The sequence below is a fragment of the Mchenga conophoros genome, linkage group LG1 (genome assembly GCF_057382185.1).
Source record: "Mchenga conophoros isolate Kocher_MC1m ecotype Shallow Benthic linkage group LG1, M_conophoros_male_GT1.1, whole genome shotgun sequence".
NCBI classification, from domain to species: Eukaryota; Metazoa; Chordata; class Actinopteri; order Cichliformes; family Cichlidae; genus Mchenga; species Mchenga conophoros.
In genome coordinates, this window is record NC_140526.1 from 7,254,857 (window position 1) to 7,273,300 (window position 18,444).

At 37.4% G+C, this 18,444-nt stretch overlaps 1 protein-coding gene across 1 annotated transcript; it reads left to right on the forward strand.

Moving 5' to 3' along the window:
- Positions 1 to 590: 590 nt before the first annotated feature.
- Positions 591 to 17,724, forward strand: pnoca (prepronociceptin a). Its single transcript, XM_085280222.1, has 3 exons — positions 591 to 685; positions 14,189 to 14,319; positions 16,391 to 17,724. The coding sequence occupies exons 2-3, from the start codon at positions 14,200 to 14,202 to the stop codon at positions 17,003 to 17,005; spliced, it is 735 nt and encodes a 244-aa protein (XP_085136348.1). The 5' UTR covers positions 591 to 685; positions 14,189 to 14,199; the 3' UTR covers positions 17,006 to 17,724.
- The last annotated feature ends 720 nt before the right edge of the window (positions 17,725 to 18,444 follow it).

An 18,444-nucleotide genomic window follows, 5' to 3' on the forward strand; every position in this document is an offset into this window, starting at 1 on the left:
ACCAAGGATGAGCCCTCTGTCACACAAGATGCCTCAAGCATCCAGCAATTAAACTTTTGAAATTAACTTTTTATTTATGTATTTTTTTAATGAAGCAGTAGTAGTTGTAATTATAGTATCAAATAACTGTAGAATACCTTTTGAAAGAAGAATATTATATCTTTTTAATCTTTGAGTTAAATGTATTAGTATTTTCTGTTTTATTAGTATTTAAATGTATTGACGTCAATTTTCTGAAAATGACAACACAGCAGACATATGTCTTCCGTCCTTCCTCTTTACGTCTTTCTCCCTTCTTCTCAGCTTTATTTGCCTCTCCATCTTTCCACACACGTTGTCCATTTGTTTTTTTTTAATCTACCATCTCTCGTCTATCTTCGTCTTCTCCTTGCAGCCCTGCTTCTACCTCCTGACTCCTCCTTGCTCCCCCATCTTCTGCCTCCTCCTCCCTTGTCCATCCCTCTCTCTCTCTAAGTAATGAAAGAGGGATTTTTGAAAGAAAGAGAGTGAGAGAGAAAGAGAGACAGCAGAAGGAGGAGGTTGAAGTGGAGGGGTGGGTCCCTATAAGAGCAGCTGCCTCCAGCCTCCACGTAGCCAGAAACACCACACTGAGACAGAAGAAAGGAATCATACGCTGACAAACTGCATTCACCCAAGGGACCTCCTATTGGCAGCCCCAGAACAGGTAAGGAATCCTTGGCGAGCAGGAGGGAGTAGTACAGGAGGAAAAGAAACTGCTTGACCTCTGACCTTTATATAAAGAATTTTTTCCTTTGTAGTTTTCTCAGTATTGTCATGCACTAACCGTTTGTTGTGTGTATTGTTGAAGAAACCCCATAGAAACTATACATTTACATTCATTTGACTCGTCTTAGTTCCTTTAAGGGTGAGTGATGTTGCATTGCAAGCCCTGTTTAGACAGCCCAAAAGATAACAATGAAATCTAAATTTAGCAGAAAATACAAGATAAACAGGAGAAAGAAGAAACCAGTGAGTCCTTTTTAAGAGTAAAGCTTTATTATCCCAGTCAGTACGTGTCTTCATTGCTACTCTGTCACCCACACCTGCTGGAGTCTCCCAGGATAATTACTTTAATAATTACTGAGTAATAATTACTTCTGGGTCGTTACCTTCTGACATTTGAGCTTAATCTCACTGAAAAAAAAAATATAAAAAATATCTCAAACTGTAAGTGACAGTGTGAGTTAACACAGTACCTCAGGTTAAACACTTTGTGTTCAATAGAGTCAATGCATCTGCTCTTAAAGAGCAGCTACAGACCTCAATGTTCCTTAATATGTATGATTAAGAAGTTAGCTATTAGTGTTGATTAAAAAGCAGAAAGTTATGTACAGAACACAGAGCATGACGTGAAGAGGCTGCATCTGAGGAGTACACATGCATTTTAATTTGTAAGCACATTGGCAGGTAGCAGATAGAAAGGTCATAAATTGCTGGTCATGATTTGTCATTAATCATCAAGCTCTGATTCACAGCTGATAGGATCCAGGAATGAAAGGGGACTCTTTGCAGGGATATGTTGTTTGGGTTCATCTGAAGTAATGAAAGGTAATTTGGATGAGCTCATGTTGCCTAATGAGGGTAAGATTTTGCAGAACTCCCTTCATCAGAGGAATATTTTTCGATTTTTTTTGACGCAGTTGCCTGAAGGTTATGTTGTTTTTAATGACAGCTTCTGCCACATTCTTCATTAAAGTAAAAATACTTTGGGTTAATTATGACCAAAACAATTACATGAACATTAACCAGTATGAGCTCTCATGTAGTACTTATAGACTGCTCTCAGCTTATTTTGAGTCACTGGTGTAATTTGGAATGAACATTGCTACTTTAAAAGGTAGCGGCTCAGAAATCAAGGGTTTTACTGACAACAACTGTGAATAAGTCTCAAGCTTGTTTTGTTGTTGTCATTCAGAACCAGCTGTTCAGCTCCCTTTATAAAATATAGAGACTAAAAGGTTCAATTAAGTAATATAAATAGATTTTATTGACATCTAAGGCACCTGGACACATCTGGCCCATCGTTTTGCTCCAGACTTCAATGCTCTTTATTACCCCGTTCAAGAGCTGGAGTAATGAATCAAGCTAATAGGATTGATTAAAATGGTTGGATCTTTTATCAGATTTATCAAATGACAATTTGATGACACATACATCATCCATTATAGTTTTTAATTTTCTTTAATTAATGAATCATGTTGTCTAACTAACAAATGTAATAATTAATTTACTATTAATCATTGTAACTAATTATTAATCAATCAATTTTAAACATGAATCTTATTTTTCTGTCATTTATTTGCATTAGTAGTACTAAAATAGCAGCAGCCTCCTTCTTACATAGTTTATTAATATTATTCTTCCTGTGCCTTTAGGCATTTAATAAACTGATTACTAAGAGCTGCATTTATTCAATCTCTTAAAAAAAATCTTTATAAAGTCAATAACAAATTTGAATATATCTTTTTTCATATTAATAATTAGCCTAAGGTTATATTTAGCCTGGGGCACACTTTTCCTTTGACCTTCAAAGAAATTGTTTAAACAAAGGCAACACTGATGATTGAATTTTCTGTAGTAAACTTTTGTTTAAAGACCTTTTTAACAACTGTTAATCCTTGGTCTTGTGTCAGTTTATATTCATCTTCAGGAATATGTTTACAGACAGTGCTATTAAAAAGAATAAAAATAATAATAAAGAAGCGTCTGCTTTCTTACACTTCACAGCAAAATTTCCTGTGGGTACAACAGATCAGGGTAGAAGATGTTCCTATAGCTGTCTCGTTGCAGGTTTTTTGCGTTGACTGAATAAAACCAGATAAGGAATGTCTTTGGTGAGGCTGCATGAACACTAAATAACACTATAAAAATGTAATGCTTACATTTTGAGGAATACTTTGAAAAGAAGTTGAGGATTTGGTGTGGGTGGTTTTAGGTAAACACGCTTTTGTATTCAGAGATACTGATGTATGCAAAATGAGGTTTATATTGTAGCTCAGTTGTACCATTGTGAAACACATAATCTTGTAGTGATGAACATCCTTTCATTTTGTGGGCGATTTCATTGTGTACCTGCAGACAACCTGACAAACACTGCCAAAGTGACAATGAGAGATAGTGAGAGAGATGGGATTTCAAAACAAACTGTAATTGCAAACAAAATGTTTGAAATATCTAAGACAGCTATCTTAAACATTGTAGAATCAATCCAAAGAGACAAAAGAAGGCTCACTCACGGAGCTCTGAGCTTTTTTGTTCATGACATAGCTTGTCTTGCAAGTTTAATTTCTCAGTTTTTATTCAGACAAGAAAATTTCTTACATTTCTTATCCCTATTGGAAATATTTTCAACTCACGCCTTCAGCCAAATGCATCAAATATAATGCTTCTCCTGGCTTGTAAATCCCTTCTAATCCACAGTTCTCTTCCTATCACTAAATACATTCCACAATATCATTATTTTATATAGTGAGATATATATATTTTATTCCAGCACAGTTTGTGTGAAGAACCTACAATTTTGTTGTACATGTTATTTTCTAATTCTTTTCTTTTCTATTCTATTCTATTCTATTCTATTCTATTCTATTCTATTCTATTCTATATGGATACACGTCGTTAACACTCACAAAACATTCTCATTTAGGGTAGAAGGGGAAAATGGAATGAGGAAATGATTGCTGGATCACAGGTCACACGGCATAGTGGCGGGGTACACATCTCTGACAGCAGCATTGAACTGCCTGTGAACGTGTGGACTTAATCCAAAGATGCAATGTTCCTAACACAGCAGGATCTCCAGCCATCCTTTTATGCTTATCTATCCTTTCACAGACCCCTCTCCTTATCGTCTTGCTGTGTTCCACTTTTCCCCTCTGTTTCAACACCAAATAGAAATGATTCATGTCAGATACAGTCTGTTGAGGAAGAAAACCCTACTTAAGGTTACTTAATTTCTTCGATATCTACTCAAGAAAAAAACTAGAAGTCATGATTATTGCTGTCTAGATACAGTCTCCATACTTTCCCTCTGTCTTAACACGTGGATATATTAAAAGACCTGGATGTGACCTTCTTAGTGGCAAATGATGAGCCTACTCCCTTGAAATTGCATGCTTCCTCAAACTAAATTGCAAGAGCAGAAAGACATAAATGCAATTAGATTTTTTTTTATATCTATTACGGCAACGACAAAGCTTTGATCATTAGTGCATTTGGCAAGCAACAAATAATTGTTAATATATTTACTATTCAATCTTGCATTGCAATATTTACTTGTAGTTCCTGCTACATCTGTTGCTGCTACATTTTGATATGGGGAAGATTTGAAACATGATACGTTTCTATGCTATTATGCATGACGTACAAGCCTCAGGCAAAATTATTTATTTTTATATTTGTTGCCTAATACTAGCCAGTGATGGGAGGCAGGATGTGAAAAATGTTTTTTTACAAGAAAGCTGAGTGCTTTGTATGTCTCATATCCACCTCAATCACCTCCTGCAGCCTGTTATACCTTTTGAATCTGTCAGATTTTAATTAATCTTGTAATTAAATTAACATAGTCATAATAATATAGAACAAGAAAAGATTAAAAATGAATAAATGAACAGGTAAACACTATACAGTAATTTTTTTTATTATTAACAAATGATAAACATTTGTTAAACTTATTAACAAATCATTTTAACATTTAGATTTTTAAAACTTTTCAAACTACTACTACAAATTACTGTGAAAGACATCATGCTGTAGTAAATCGGTAGGCAGTGAAAGAGGGAAAAAATCTGGTTTTGAAGGAACTTGATCTACAGCTTTGACTTTACAGATCAAAGTGTAAATTAAGTTCAAGGGAAATTATGTCTGGCATATCCATGTTCCAAATCAGGAGTTAGTAATTTACTGAGGAAATTTGGTGATAGGGCGTGCAGTCTGAGCCACAACTTGACCTGTTCATTTCAGTCATCTGTCAGTGAATCTCTGTAATAACTTGAAAAAAGTGCAATAATAACAAGAAAAACCATTGGGAAACCAGTCTGGTGTGACCTCTGTGTAAGTATGTGTCAGTCACCTCTACAACGTCAATTGACTTCAGGTGATTAGATGCATTGAGAAAGGAAATTGATTTAGCTTAGCGTGTCTGCTGTTAATGGCTTTAGCTGCTACGTCACACTCAGTCTGACTGACAGGGAACATGACCCCCTCCCCCCCAGAAACCAAATAAAACAAAACTTGAGGTCTTTTTCTAAATGTTTCCTCAAATCTGAGATTTATCGAATCACAGATGCATCAATCACAAAACTATATGAGTAATGGTGCAACTGACATGACCTCTGACCACGAAAGAGAAAGTTTAAAGAAATAACTTAGTGTTAAACCTTGTTTTTCACACAGATGAGTTATAGCTTTTGGAACATTGATACTGAGACATACATGCAGAAAAAGTAGAGGTTGTAGTAGAAATGTTATCTTGTTTTGGTGGGAAACAAAACAGTGCAAGTGAAAAAAAATAGCAGCATAAAGTGTGAAAAGAACAAAAGACACTGAAACGGCGTCTTAAAAGAAAAGAAGAGTTGATAACAGGGGAGTATAAGAGTGCTCGTAGGCATAAGGAAGAATCATGTATTGATGTCCAAGATTTATTTGCTCTCCTGAAACGTGTCACGTCAATGACCACACTGCCATTTTGCCAGTTAGACATCAATATTACAACAAAGAGCACAATGTATTTTGAGTGGGCCTGGGACAGGTTGTCACTCACAGTCTCTTTTCTGACAGAAAATGTACTCTGGCTGCAGGCAGAAGACTAAATAACATTTAATTACCTGTCAAATCGACTCATCAGCTTATAAAACCAACATCGTGATTTCACTCCAGTTATTTAATATTTCTTTAAAATTGCTCGTCCTCACTCCTGCAAGAGTTGGAAGGATTTTACTCCTTATGAAGAAGTTGTCTGAGCTGAATTAGCCCATAAAATAATCTGTACATAACTAAGGATTCAGAAGAGTGTAAAAAAAAATGCTTTAAGCACGCGTTGCATTAAAATTTTACGTGACATATTACACCAGTTACTATTTTTAAAATATACTTTATTGTCCCTTAGGAGAAATTCAACATTCCTCTGAGATTTTGGTCTATATTGACATAATAGTGTCACACAGTTGCTGTAGATTCGTCAGCTTCACATCGATGATGTGATAAGCCATCCATCCATGAATTAAGCCTCGTGACATGGCACGTTATCCTGCTGGAAGCAGCCATCAGAAGATGGGTACACTGTGGCTGTAAAGGGATGAACCTGATACAAGGCAGGATGGTTCCACGCTTACTCCAAATTCTGACCGTACAATCCAAATGTTGCAGCAGAGTTTGAGATTTATCAGCCCAGCTAACATTCTTCCAGTCTTCTGTTCTCCAGCTTTGCCTGTATGAACTGTAGCCTCAGTTGCCTCTTCTCAGCTGACAGTAATGGTACCTGCTGTGGTCTTCTGTTGCTCTCAGCTTCAAAGCTTGATGTGTTGTGGGCTTAGAGATGCTCTTTTGCTCTTGTGCTTGGTTGTAATGGCAAGTTATTTGAGTTTGTATTGCCTTCATCTCAGCTCAAAGCAGTCTGGCCATTCTCCTCTGACATCATCAATGCAATTTCACCCAGAGAATTGCTGCTCACTGGACAGTTTTGCCTTTTCACACCATTTTCTCAGTAGATCAGCAGTTCTAAGTTCAGCACATACAGAATAATCCTTTTTCCTCATTCTTAACAAGAGCTTAAAATTCATCAGGTTATTTTCACTATGTCTACATGCCTAAGATTCATATATTTATAAACAGAGATGGGCAGTAACGCGTTACTGTAATCAGATTACTTTTTTCAAGTAACGAGTAAAGTAAGGGATTACTATTGCAAAAACGGCAATTAGATTACCGTTACTTTCCCGTAGGAACGCTGCGTTACTGCGTTACTAAAACTGTGATTTTTTTGCGAGAATGTCTCATAACAGTGACGTAAGCGAGTGCGACGTTCGTGAAAACAGCTGTGTGCAGATCAACAATGGATAATATATCGAGTGCAGGAGAGAGTATGAGCGTGCGGCGTTTAAAGCGTGGAAGTACTGACCTTACTTTGAGTTTGATTCCATAAAAAGTGACAAAAACATTAGTGTCCGTTGTGCGTGGGAAGAAAACTTCTTTTTACAGCGAAAAAACCCCCCTAAACTTCCAAGCAAGCACCGAGTGCGCTACAACGTAATGGGAAATTCAAAGAGAAACTCGCGGATTCTTCCACTGACCGCTGCGGCACACCTGCACCAGGGTAAACCTCCGCCTACCCGACTCCTGCTTTACAGGTGAAAATAGAGCAAAAGGACCGCTAGTCTTTGATTTTATTTATTTTCTGCTGTGTTTTACTTGCATCTATTTGAAAGAGTGAGTGTAAACGCACACAAAAACAATATTTTATGTGCTGGAATGTGCAGAAAATAGGTTTAAATATTAAACAAATTTCTTCCAGTCAGAGAATGGTGCATATAATTAATTTTTTGCTTGATGCATAAAGTTAAAAGATTAAAACTAATAAAACAAGTTTTAAAAAGGGACTTTTCCATTTGATTACATTTTGTATGATGGATTATGTAGAAAAAGTAGAATTGGGCTGAAAGATCTATCGCTTTATCACCTATTCAGGTTGTAAATCGTGTTTTTAAAAAGTAACTAAGTAACTAAGTAATTAATTACTTTTGAAAATAAGTAATCAGTAAAGTAACAGGATTACTTTTTGGAGGAAGTAATCAGTAATTAGTTACTGATTACTTTTTTCAAGTAACTTGACCAACACTGTTTATAAACATAAATATAATAAATGTACATATGTAGAATGAAATAATAAAACATGATGAAACTATTCACTACCACTTTGTTTTGCGCCTGTGCGCTTTTTTTTCCTTTTTTTTTTCTTACAATAAAAGCAGCCGGTGAAGTAGCAGAGTAAGTTAAAGAAAGATAAGACGGGGAAATTCAAGGCAGGCTAAGAAAATTATATTAGAGAGGTAGCTTGTGACACTTGGATTTGCACGAACTCTCTATGCACTGAGGATAGTAATCTGTTTTATACTCATACAATTTTGCTGCCCCTTTATACTTATGGTCCATCATCTTCCTCAAGTCAAATTTTCACGTTTAAAATCAAGTGGCGGTTGTCACATCAGTTCATAAAGTGAGCATTGTCTGTAGTAGAGACTCAGAGCCAGTCATTACCACACAACAGAGTCATTGCAATCATATCATCAGCATTGCATCATCATTTGGCAGACAACAGTTAAACTCACACAGCCTTGTAATGCCATTTGTGCATATGCACATCTACAGTGTGTCTGGCATCACAGAGGAAACAAAAAGTGAGGAAAGTTACAGCCGAGCGGAGACCCTGACGTGGTGCACTGACGCAAATTTGGCAATACTGTGGTCTTTACATAAGTTACCCGATAATCTGCAGCTTTGCTTTTAAAAAAAGATGCACTCCAAGACGGATGCACATTGCTCCCCGATCAGCCACGCGTAAATAATCCGGCTTTAAGCCGTACTTCAGGCTGGGAGTAATTTAGTTTTTATTTCCTATTCTTGATGAGAAAATGGCAATAATGGGGAGAAACACTGGTGGAAACAGTCGATAATACGATGTGAGATAGTTTGAGAATTTCTGAGGGCTGTCCTTATAGTGAGGTGTATGTGGCTGGATGACAAGACCAGAAATTAGACTGGAATATAAGCCTTTCTTTAACCTTCTTTAACCTTAACAGCACTTATTTCTAGTTTCCTTGATGTAATTTAGAAGATTCTGAAGATTATAGAGTTAAATAAATGTACACACATATTTTCAAAGTACAAACTTATGTTCCTGTGTCAAAATATATTTTTTTATTATAGAAAATGAAAGAAAATGCATACCATTACATTTTTAATCACATAGAGGTTGCTGAAACAACCATTCAGTGTTTATTTCCTCTTAAAAATGTTTTAGCTTCACTTCATATTACTCCTAGCTCGCCACACCCCAACCTTCATTGACTTTATGACCCACAATTTGAGAATCAGTGAGAAATAACTGGTTTGGACACTAATGAGAAATGCATTTCCTTTCATCGGGGGGCTGGACTTATTCATTTTGACTGCAGACATCCATCAGTAGCGCCTCAGCACAGTGCCACACAGTAATGACTTAATTAACTGGTTTATTTAGTGGTTAATCAGTTAATTAAAAGCAGAATAATTGAGTCTTACAGGCACTCAAGAGAACATGGCAGACTTGAGAATAAATCCACACTGTGCTTCATTTTTACAGAGCTTTGAACAATTTAGAAAAGACGTCAAATATAGATAAACACTACCTTCAGGGCTCCTCTGTTTGCACACATATCTGTACTCCAATATCCTCAGTGAGTGCTATCAGGCTGTATTCGTTCTCTTCTGGTATATTCTGGATAGCAAATCGGGCCTTAGTTCTTTGCCAGTGAGAGAGTTAGCCCAGATAGGATAGTCATCTGTTCCCTAAAGTGTAGCACTGGTTGCTCGTTACATCTCCAATGACAGCTGCCCAAGCATATTTGAATTTTTACAAAATTAAGAATACTTATCATATTATTCTGACAGGGTTAGCCAGTTGCCTTATTTTGTCTGAAACTTGTGAAAGAGGGAATCATCTGAACAAAAAGCTTTTAGACCTTTCCAAAACATTTGACTTAGTTGAAGTAGTAATGTATAGATGTATAACTCTGCGACTGTTCTGTTGGTCAGTCAGTCTAAAGTGAAATATTCTACCAGTAACTGGAAATTGTGATAAAAACATTAAATTGATCGATCTATGTTTAAACCCTCAACTGTGGTCATAGGCTCTAAGAAGTGACCAAACGAATGAAGTGGCAGATTTAAATGGGCAAAAGGAGTTTCCTTTAGTGTGACTTGACTCAGCCTGAGAGATACAGTATGGTGAGGAGCTGAGACATCTAGAGCCTAAAGTAAAGCTGCTGCTAAGGATCCAATTGATCTGATTCAGGCTTCTCATCAGAATGCCTTTTGAATGCCTTTGGAAGTTTTCCAGGCACGTCAAACTGAAAAAAATCTTGTCTATCTAGAGCCCAGAAGAGGCACCGGGGCAGGCCAAAAACTCACTGGAGGGATTATGTATCTAATCTAGACTGAATGTGTGAGAATCATCCAGAAGGACCTGGAAAATGGTTTCTAGGTCCTTCTGGTTGAAGGATATTTACTTAGCCTGTTACCACCATTGCCCAACCTAGAATACGGTAAGGTGGAATAAAATAGACTGAGGCATGGACGGCTGGAAGCTCACCCTCTGACTTTCAATTTAACAAAATCAGAAAGTTGTGATTCATAAATAAAATAAAATTACAGTAATATTAATCCTTAATTAAAACATGGAAAATTGGCTTGAAAAGCAATGCAGTCATTTGGTGCAAGCATAACTACTTTAGTAGTAGTATAGCGGTATAGTATACTAAAATATTAAAACTGAGATAGTAAAGGCTCAGCTCAAAAAGCAGCAGCATGATTTCACCCTGATGAACATGATTTAACCAGATGTGATTTGTTTAAAGGTAAAAGCTCACTGTTTTCTTATTTAAATTATTCCATCTCGTAACATTAATCTGTGTGGTAGAGAAGATGGATTTGTCTGAATGCAACCATTTTACAAGCAAATAAAACATAATTTAAAATCCAGCATACAGAGGGACATGCATTTGTATTCCTAAAACAGAGGCTAGATGTTGAAAGATGAAGAAAGCTTTTTACCTGTTTGAGGTAAGAACATATCCGCCACACCGTTACACCACCGCCAGCAGTTGGCAGGATGTATCCATACCTTCATGTTGTTTATACAAAACTATGACCCTGCCATCTGAATACCACAACAGAAATCGAGACTCATCAGAACCTTTTAAGAATTTTCTATTGTACAGATTTGGTGAGGTCATGTCACTTGCAGCCACAGTTTCTTGTTCCTATATGATAGGATGCCAGTTCTGTGTGGTCTTCTGCTGTAGCTCATCTGCTTCAAGTTGGACACACTCTGAGATGTTCTTGCACTGGCCTCTGGCATCAACAAAGCCTTTTTGTCCAGAGAACCGCTGCTCACTGGATAGGTTTTCTTTCCTGACCATTCTCTGTAAACCCCAGAGATAGCTGTGTCAAATGTCAGTAGATCAAACACTTGGGAAATAAACCAACAACCATGCCACGTTCAAGATCACTTTACTTTCCCTTTCTGATGATCAGTTTGAACTTCAACGGGTTGCACCGATCATGTCTACATGCCTAAATGCACTGAGTTGCTGCCATGCAAATGGCTGAATAAATGAGATAACTGAGATAAAACCAAGTAATTAGATAAAACCAGTTTATCTAACAAAGAGTACGTCTTTAATTATCTTCACTCACTGCTAAATTAAGGATATGTGGCTCACCTGTGTTTTCCTCTTCTGACCACATCTCAGTAGAGAAATGTGGCCATCTTTGCACATTATCCTCTTGCTCTTGGAAAACAAGCAGGGACAGATTCAATGACAGGAGGATGGAGAACGAGATGTATTGTGGCCACATGAATGCGCACAAGCTGTTTGTCTAAATCCAGTGCCATCTGTCTTACATTCCTGCCTAAAACAGCTGTGATGTTCTTTTGTCCTTCACTGGCAAACCCACCCTCTTTCCCATCAGATTAAAGACTTGACACACACTTTTATTGTTTGCACACGAGAAGGCTGATTAATTTTGCAGAGCTATTGTTTTTCATGAGTTGTCAGAGACTGGACTGAACTGTACTGCAATTACATTTCTATCGTTTTTTAATTACCCTGAATAAATTCCAGATTTCTAAGATATTAAAAAAGTTTTTCACTGAAGACAAATTAGTTCTAAAAATTTTTTAAGCTGTTTTAATAGATAATTTAAACCAGCCGTTAAAGTTGCATTTTAGTACTGTCTGTTTTAATGTATTGAAGTACAGATACAGTGTGGACATATGCTTGTGTGCCGTGTAAGTGTGTGTGTTCCACTGTTTTGTGCATATGAGTTCAAATTTGTTTGTCATCAAGAAACAATGACTCAGTTTGTTGCCGGAGGCATTATTGAGGCATCAATTAAAGGAGTTAACGAGTTTGTTTAATGAGACGAAAACCGTAATTGTGTTTCTGACGTCAGACTTGCCAGACTCTTCCTACCAAAATAAGGTCAAACTGTTTTATTTTGTTTTTGTCCCTGTCTGTATGCTGTTTCATTTATCGCTTACACTCATTCAGTATTTCTTTTTTTTCCATGTGGATGTGCTGTTTTTCCTCTTAAACTCTTGTCTGCCCTACACAGTATTTAGTGCAAATCACACATTGATGAGAAGCTAGTAAAAGTTTAAAACAGCCATCCATTCGCTTATCCTTTTTCGGGGTCCCGGGGGTGCTGGAGCCTATCCCAGCTGGCTTAGGGCGAGAGGCAGGGTACACCCTGGACAGGTCGCCAGTCTGTCGCAGGGCTAACACATAGACAAAGACAAGTAATTGTGCTCACATTCACCCCTATTTCCAATTAACCCAACCCCACTAACTGCTAACTAACTGGAGTGCCTGGGGTGAACCCACGCAAACACAGGGAGAACATGCAGAACATTCTTGAATGTTTATTTTAAAACTAATTGTCAAATGTAATGCATCCATGCAGTCTGTGAATGCACCTTTCAGTCCTTACAGGAGATAACTATCCTCTCATCCAAATATGATCAGTTCCAGCTCAAAAATCAATACTGTCATTACCATAATGCCAAACTGAGAAGAAATACCAACATTATTATTGATATAATACATAGAAAGAAGTGTCACTATTAGAAAGAACACAGATTGTAATATAGAACAGACCAAGTGAAATGTGTGGGACTGCAAGAAAAGGTGCATAAATCTGTCTGCTACTTCAGCTCTATTGCTTTATATTGACTGGTATTTTAGAGCTATGATGGGAACTACACATCCTAACTTAAAGAGTCAGTGAGTCAGTGAGGCAGGCTAACTTGTTCAACTAAACAAAACCACTTCTCCTGTACTTTTTCGGGGATGGGCAGAGGTGAAGGCAGATTGACTGAGGGATGCAGTCAGTGCTCCCTCATCCCTCATCAACTGCCTACTGAGGTTTTTGTCAATGTATTTAGCTGAATTTAGAATAATGAGCTTGGCAAGCTCAGTCCAAGGTCTCATCAAAAATATATTTGAAAGTAAAAAAAACCCAACCTAAAACTCAATCTAATTGATAAATATGACAGTAATAAACAGCTTTGTCTCATGCTAACTTCTCTTATTATACTATTATCAACTATAGCAGATATTTCCATAGAAAACCCTGTAAAAATGTGTTGGATACTTTGTACAATATCTGCGTCAGAGAGACACAGTTAGCACCTGAAGTTAGAGGGAAATTTCAGAGCTATATTTCCCCAAGGACTTTGTAAGAAAAAAAAAACTACTATTGAAACAAAAAACAGAGCTAAATGAGACAGAATATTACAATTACATTTGCCTCGTGGCCAGAAACACGAGTCCAAATTTATGACAATGTTGCTCCCTAACTGTTACAGTAAGGACTCTGTAACAAGCTTGTCACATTAGCTTAAAACATGTGTTCATACTGCCTACACAATATGCTGCTAATTGAAAATGACATTGTGGGCTTAACAAGCACAAAGTGCTTTTTAAAGACTACACTGCATGCTTGATTTTGGATACCCTGATAGGTAATGTAGCAGGACACCACAAATAAACAAAACTTCGTTGATAGACATACAGTTATGATTTCAGCAGGGATTTGTTTCCTTGTCCCTTTCTTCAATTTTTATTTGGCTCGCAGAAATTATTATTGGTGTCAAGAAAATAAGGCAAACCATGACATATCAGAAGATACGGACTTAATCACTGCACATTTAGCTGAAACTACTTTTCATAGCAATTTGATATTATATTACATAGAAGTATATTACTCTGCTATTCTGCAAAGACAGATAGTGTTTGAAAATTACACACTCACCAAACACTACAGAATGTAAGTTACCCGAGATGTAGTTAGTTCAGTATCAAAGTGTTGGACTGAACACTTGCCTTTCCTCTGTCCTGTTGTGCAACAGAAGGTGGGACCATGAAGACTGTGGTGGCTCTGCTTCTGCTCTGTCTCTGTGATCCTGGACAGAGTGACTGCCAGGCTGACTGCTTGTCTTGCAACAACATCCTGCCCAAACAGCTCAGTTTTAACACCATGGTAAGGGCTCAACACACATCAACACACATCAACACACACACACGCTTGTGGTTATGAGAGTGACCCATAGTCACAAAGGTGAAGGCAACAGAAGAGTCAACTGGGAGCAGTTAAAAGGTAGCTGCTATTCTTCACTTTCACATCAATAATTATTAATTATTTGCCATCAACCATATAATCAGTAGTTGATGGTATTATGCATAATAATTTTTCAACAATATCTTATTATGAAACTACTATGAAGCTCAGTTTTGCTACACATCAGCTATGAAATATTAATAACATAATAATGCACAGCAGATATGTCATGAAGGCAAAACTGGTCTTCTCTCACATTAATAAATCAGCTAACATATAGCGCTAAATAAATCTCTTCACTTGTATTATTTTCATTTAGTGAATATAAAGTGGAAACTCCTCACTCCACCTCCCTGTATTTATCTCATCCTCTCAACAGCTCCCTCACTGACTGACTCAACAAACTACCCTTTTGGCATTTGAGTTTTAATTTGTTGTGGCTAATTGATTCCTGGGGATAGATGTATGTTTCTCTTCGTGTTTATGCCTGGTGGTTGTTTTTCTCTACTTAATGGCATGTCTGCTTCTAAGTCAATTTTGGCAGGGAGCACACTAGAAGACATTCAAGTCCACATGGCTTAAAACATAACCTTTTAAACTGTTAGTGTTAGGTACTTAGCTCAGGTGTGGTATTTAAAGGGACCTCAAGTGAGCCTAGTGCTTAAAGACAAATTGTTATTTAAAGCTATGCTGACCACCTTTTACTCCTTTGCTAATTTAAATGTTCAATTTCTTTCAATTTCACTTGGAAATCTTGCAGCCCTCCAAGCACCTCAGTATTTCATGCATTACATGTTCGAATCCTCAATCTTATTTTGACAGATGCAGTCCAGTAACACAAACCACCATACCAGTTACAGAATGGATCCGCATCCATACTGCATCAACACATGTCATCTTCGGTGATGAAAAACAGGTTCCCTATTTAACGGTGAAGATGTGATTTAAGGCTTAGGGTTTGGGCTGAGGTTAGCATTAGTGCTTGACATGTAGTAGTTGACATGTAGTATCTTCGAAATTAGTGTATGTCAGTGTTCTTTGAGAGACAGACACCCAGGCAGGCAGGCAGGCAGGCAGGCAGGCAGGCAGGCAGGCAGGCAGACATGTAGACATATCACAAATGCCCACTGAACAGCTGAAGTGGAAGAAAGAGGTGATAACAAGGGCAGAAATCTAATCAATGTCCTTTTGTCTTATTGATTTTGGCATTTTTCAAGTTAAGGACTTTCCACTCAAGCAGCCCTAGCAGATCAGGTGCTTTAATACTGCAGCACATGTGTAAATGTCTACGCTTTTAATGCATAGACGTGTTCAGGACTCAGATTACCCAATCATCTAACAATGATTGCATTTTCCAGTTTCTCAGTTGTATGTAATAGTTATATTTCCTAATTTTGTGTGTCATGGATTTCTCAGGAGCCATAATGGGAGAGACACAGCTTCATCCAAAATGTATCAATTTAGTAATCAAATAGTCTATGTTAGTCAGTGTCATTAGCGTGTCAGCATGAGTAGGTGTATGGTTTTGTATGGCGCAAACCAATGACTATGATTCATTTTAATATTTGTTAAGAGATGATATAAACAGCTCTGCCAAAAATAAACAGATCTGGTCATAAACCTTGTCCTTTCATTTTGTGGACTTCAGCTGTGTTGTCAGTTGTATGTCTGGGAATCAGCATCAGTAAACTCAGATATCAAGTGGAAACTGGTAAAATGATGTAAGTGTGTGACTGTCAGCCAAGAATACTGTGAGAATGCCTTCAGTCTTCACTGTAATTCATCTTTGGTTGATATTACATTACCATCAAAACAAATACGAATTTAGTGATGTGCATGCTTCTATTTATCATTTTTTTTAAATGCAGCAGCATTATTTATTTTGGTGTTTTTATCTGAGAGATTACCTTATGTGCAAACTTTTGTCTGTTACAAAGATCTCCTCTGTTGGGAGCTGGGAAATAAGATTATCTCCTGTCTTTGTCTTTGTCAGGTGTGTTTCATTGAGTGCGAAAGCAGCGTTTCCCCATCCTCCTCATGGGACCTCTGTCGTGAAGCACTGCTGTCACCAATCTTGTCCCCAAGTGGTTCAGTGTGGAAACGATCTCAGGAGGAGGTGGAGGCTCTGTTTCCTGGGGAGGACGAGCAGATGAATGGACATTTGTTTCTTCCTATTGCACTACAGAGGGTTGATCATGTGACCCATGGACTTGATGCAGAGGAGAGGGATCTGGGTGGGAAGGGAAATCACCTCAACACTGCCTATAATTCCCAGAATGCGATGTCCCTGGAGGATGAGTATGCAGAGGAGGAGGAAGGTCAGGAAGGAGGAGACCCTGATGTGGCAGCAGGGCAGGGAGATGCAGCGCTAATCTCCAAAAGGTTTGGTGGCTTTGTAAAAGGGAGGCACGGCCACAGGAGACTCATGTCTCCAGGAAGATCCTACCAGAAGAGGTATGGGGGCTTTGTTGGTATTCGGAAGTCAGCCCGCAAGTGGAACAACCAAAAACGTTTCAGTGAGTTCCTGAAGCAGTATCTGGGGATGAGCACTCGGGCCACTGAGTTCAACAGTGTGTCAGAAGACCTCACTCAACAGAATGAGGTCTGAAGTCTTTTCATTGATCTGTTTTGTAGTCCGGTCACTAACATGTCAATGTTTGTCTGACATCATCAAACCTATTAAATCTAAGTAACCAAAATGAAGCCCATAATCGGAGACTTCTGTTGGAGTTCCTTGATGTTCTGAGATATTTGAAGTGCTGATTCTATTTTCCCATTCCTTGTATTTATGTTATCAAACTCTCCTTTGAACACTCATATAGTTTGATGCTCCAGTGGAGGTTTTAGGCCCTTTGAAACTGCATATAACCTGGCATGTTTCCCACCTCTTGAAACTCTTCATTTTTCAGACTTCCCATTCTGTTCCCTTGATCAAATGTAACAGTTTCATTTGATTGGCATTTTACTTTTGAAGGAAGCTTTTACTTTTAAAATCCATAGTAGTCCTGCAATGATTTACAGTAAAATGTAGATTTATTTTACTGTTTTATACAATCTGGCAGTCAGATTACCAACAAAGGTAGCATAATCCTTGCTGTTCTGCTACCAGGTATTATATGATTATTTTAACCAATAATTTTAGTATTATTTCAGTAATGCTTAAAACGCGTACATGCATCCTTAATGTTGAATATGTGTAAGTTCCTCTCTCTTAAATATACCACTATCTTGGAGCAGAATGCAAAAGTCAGTCTCTTTAAAATGACAACATCATTTTTCTTTTAATTTATGGTTTGGGTAATGTCAGCAGTAATGTAAAGTAATCTGTATGTAACTTGTGGAAAATAAATGGAAAAAAAAATCAGCTCAAATCTGTTGATTTATCACTGTGCCAAAATACACCTGAGACAGGGCTATTGCTATTTCATGTACAAGTGAGCAACATACATAACTGGCTCTTGAAGCGCCAGTGTGTACAAAAAGTGTTGGGTTCTTGAACTGTGCTAGTGTGGAATATTTTTCTTGCTCATTATTATAACTTGTAAATAGCTGGATTTAAACATGTCAATAAATATAGTTTAATATTTCCTTCGTGGCTTGTCATGGAGCAACTGATTCTGTGTCTTGAAGTGTTTTTTCCTTTGTTTTTATAAGACAGATGACTATTTGAAACGACATTTTTTTTGGAAGAGCAGAAAAAATTATTTGGTCTCTCTATTAAATTATCAAGTAGGCATACATGTAAGTAATCTAGTGGTAGCCCATGGCTTTAACCCATAAGCTTTAATAATAGAATCTTTATACTGATCCAATGAGAGAGGAGCTGTAAACAATATAGATGGACGGAAATGATTTAGACCTTCCAGAGTTTCATTGTGAGCTTTTCATAAAATCAAACTGGAATAAAAGCCCCATATTCAGGATGAATCTGCTATTGCTACATTTTTATTTTTAGGAACAGTTTTTTGATTCTCTCCTCGGTCAATCACGGCACTTTCCCCCTAGCATATTAAATGGATTATTACACAAAGTTTTGCTACTTAAACT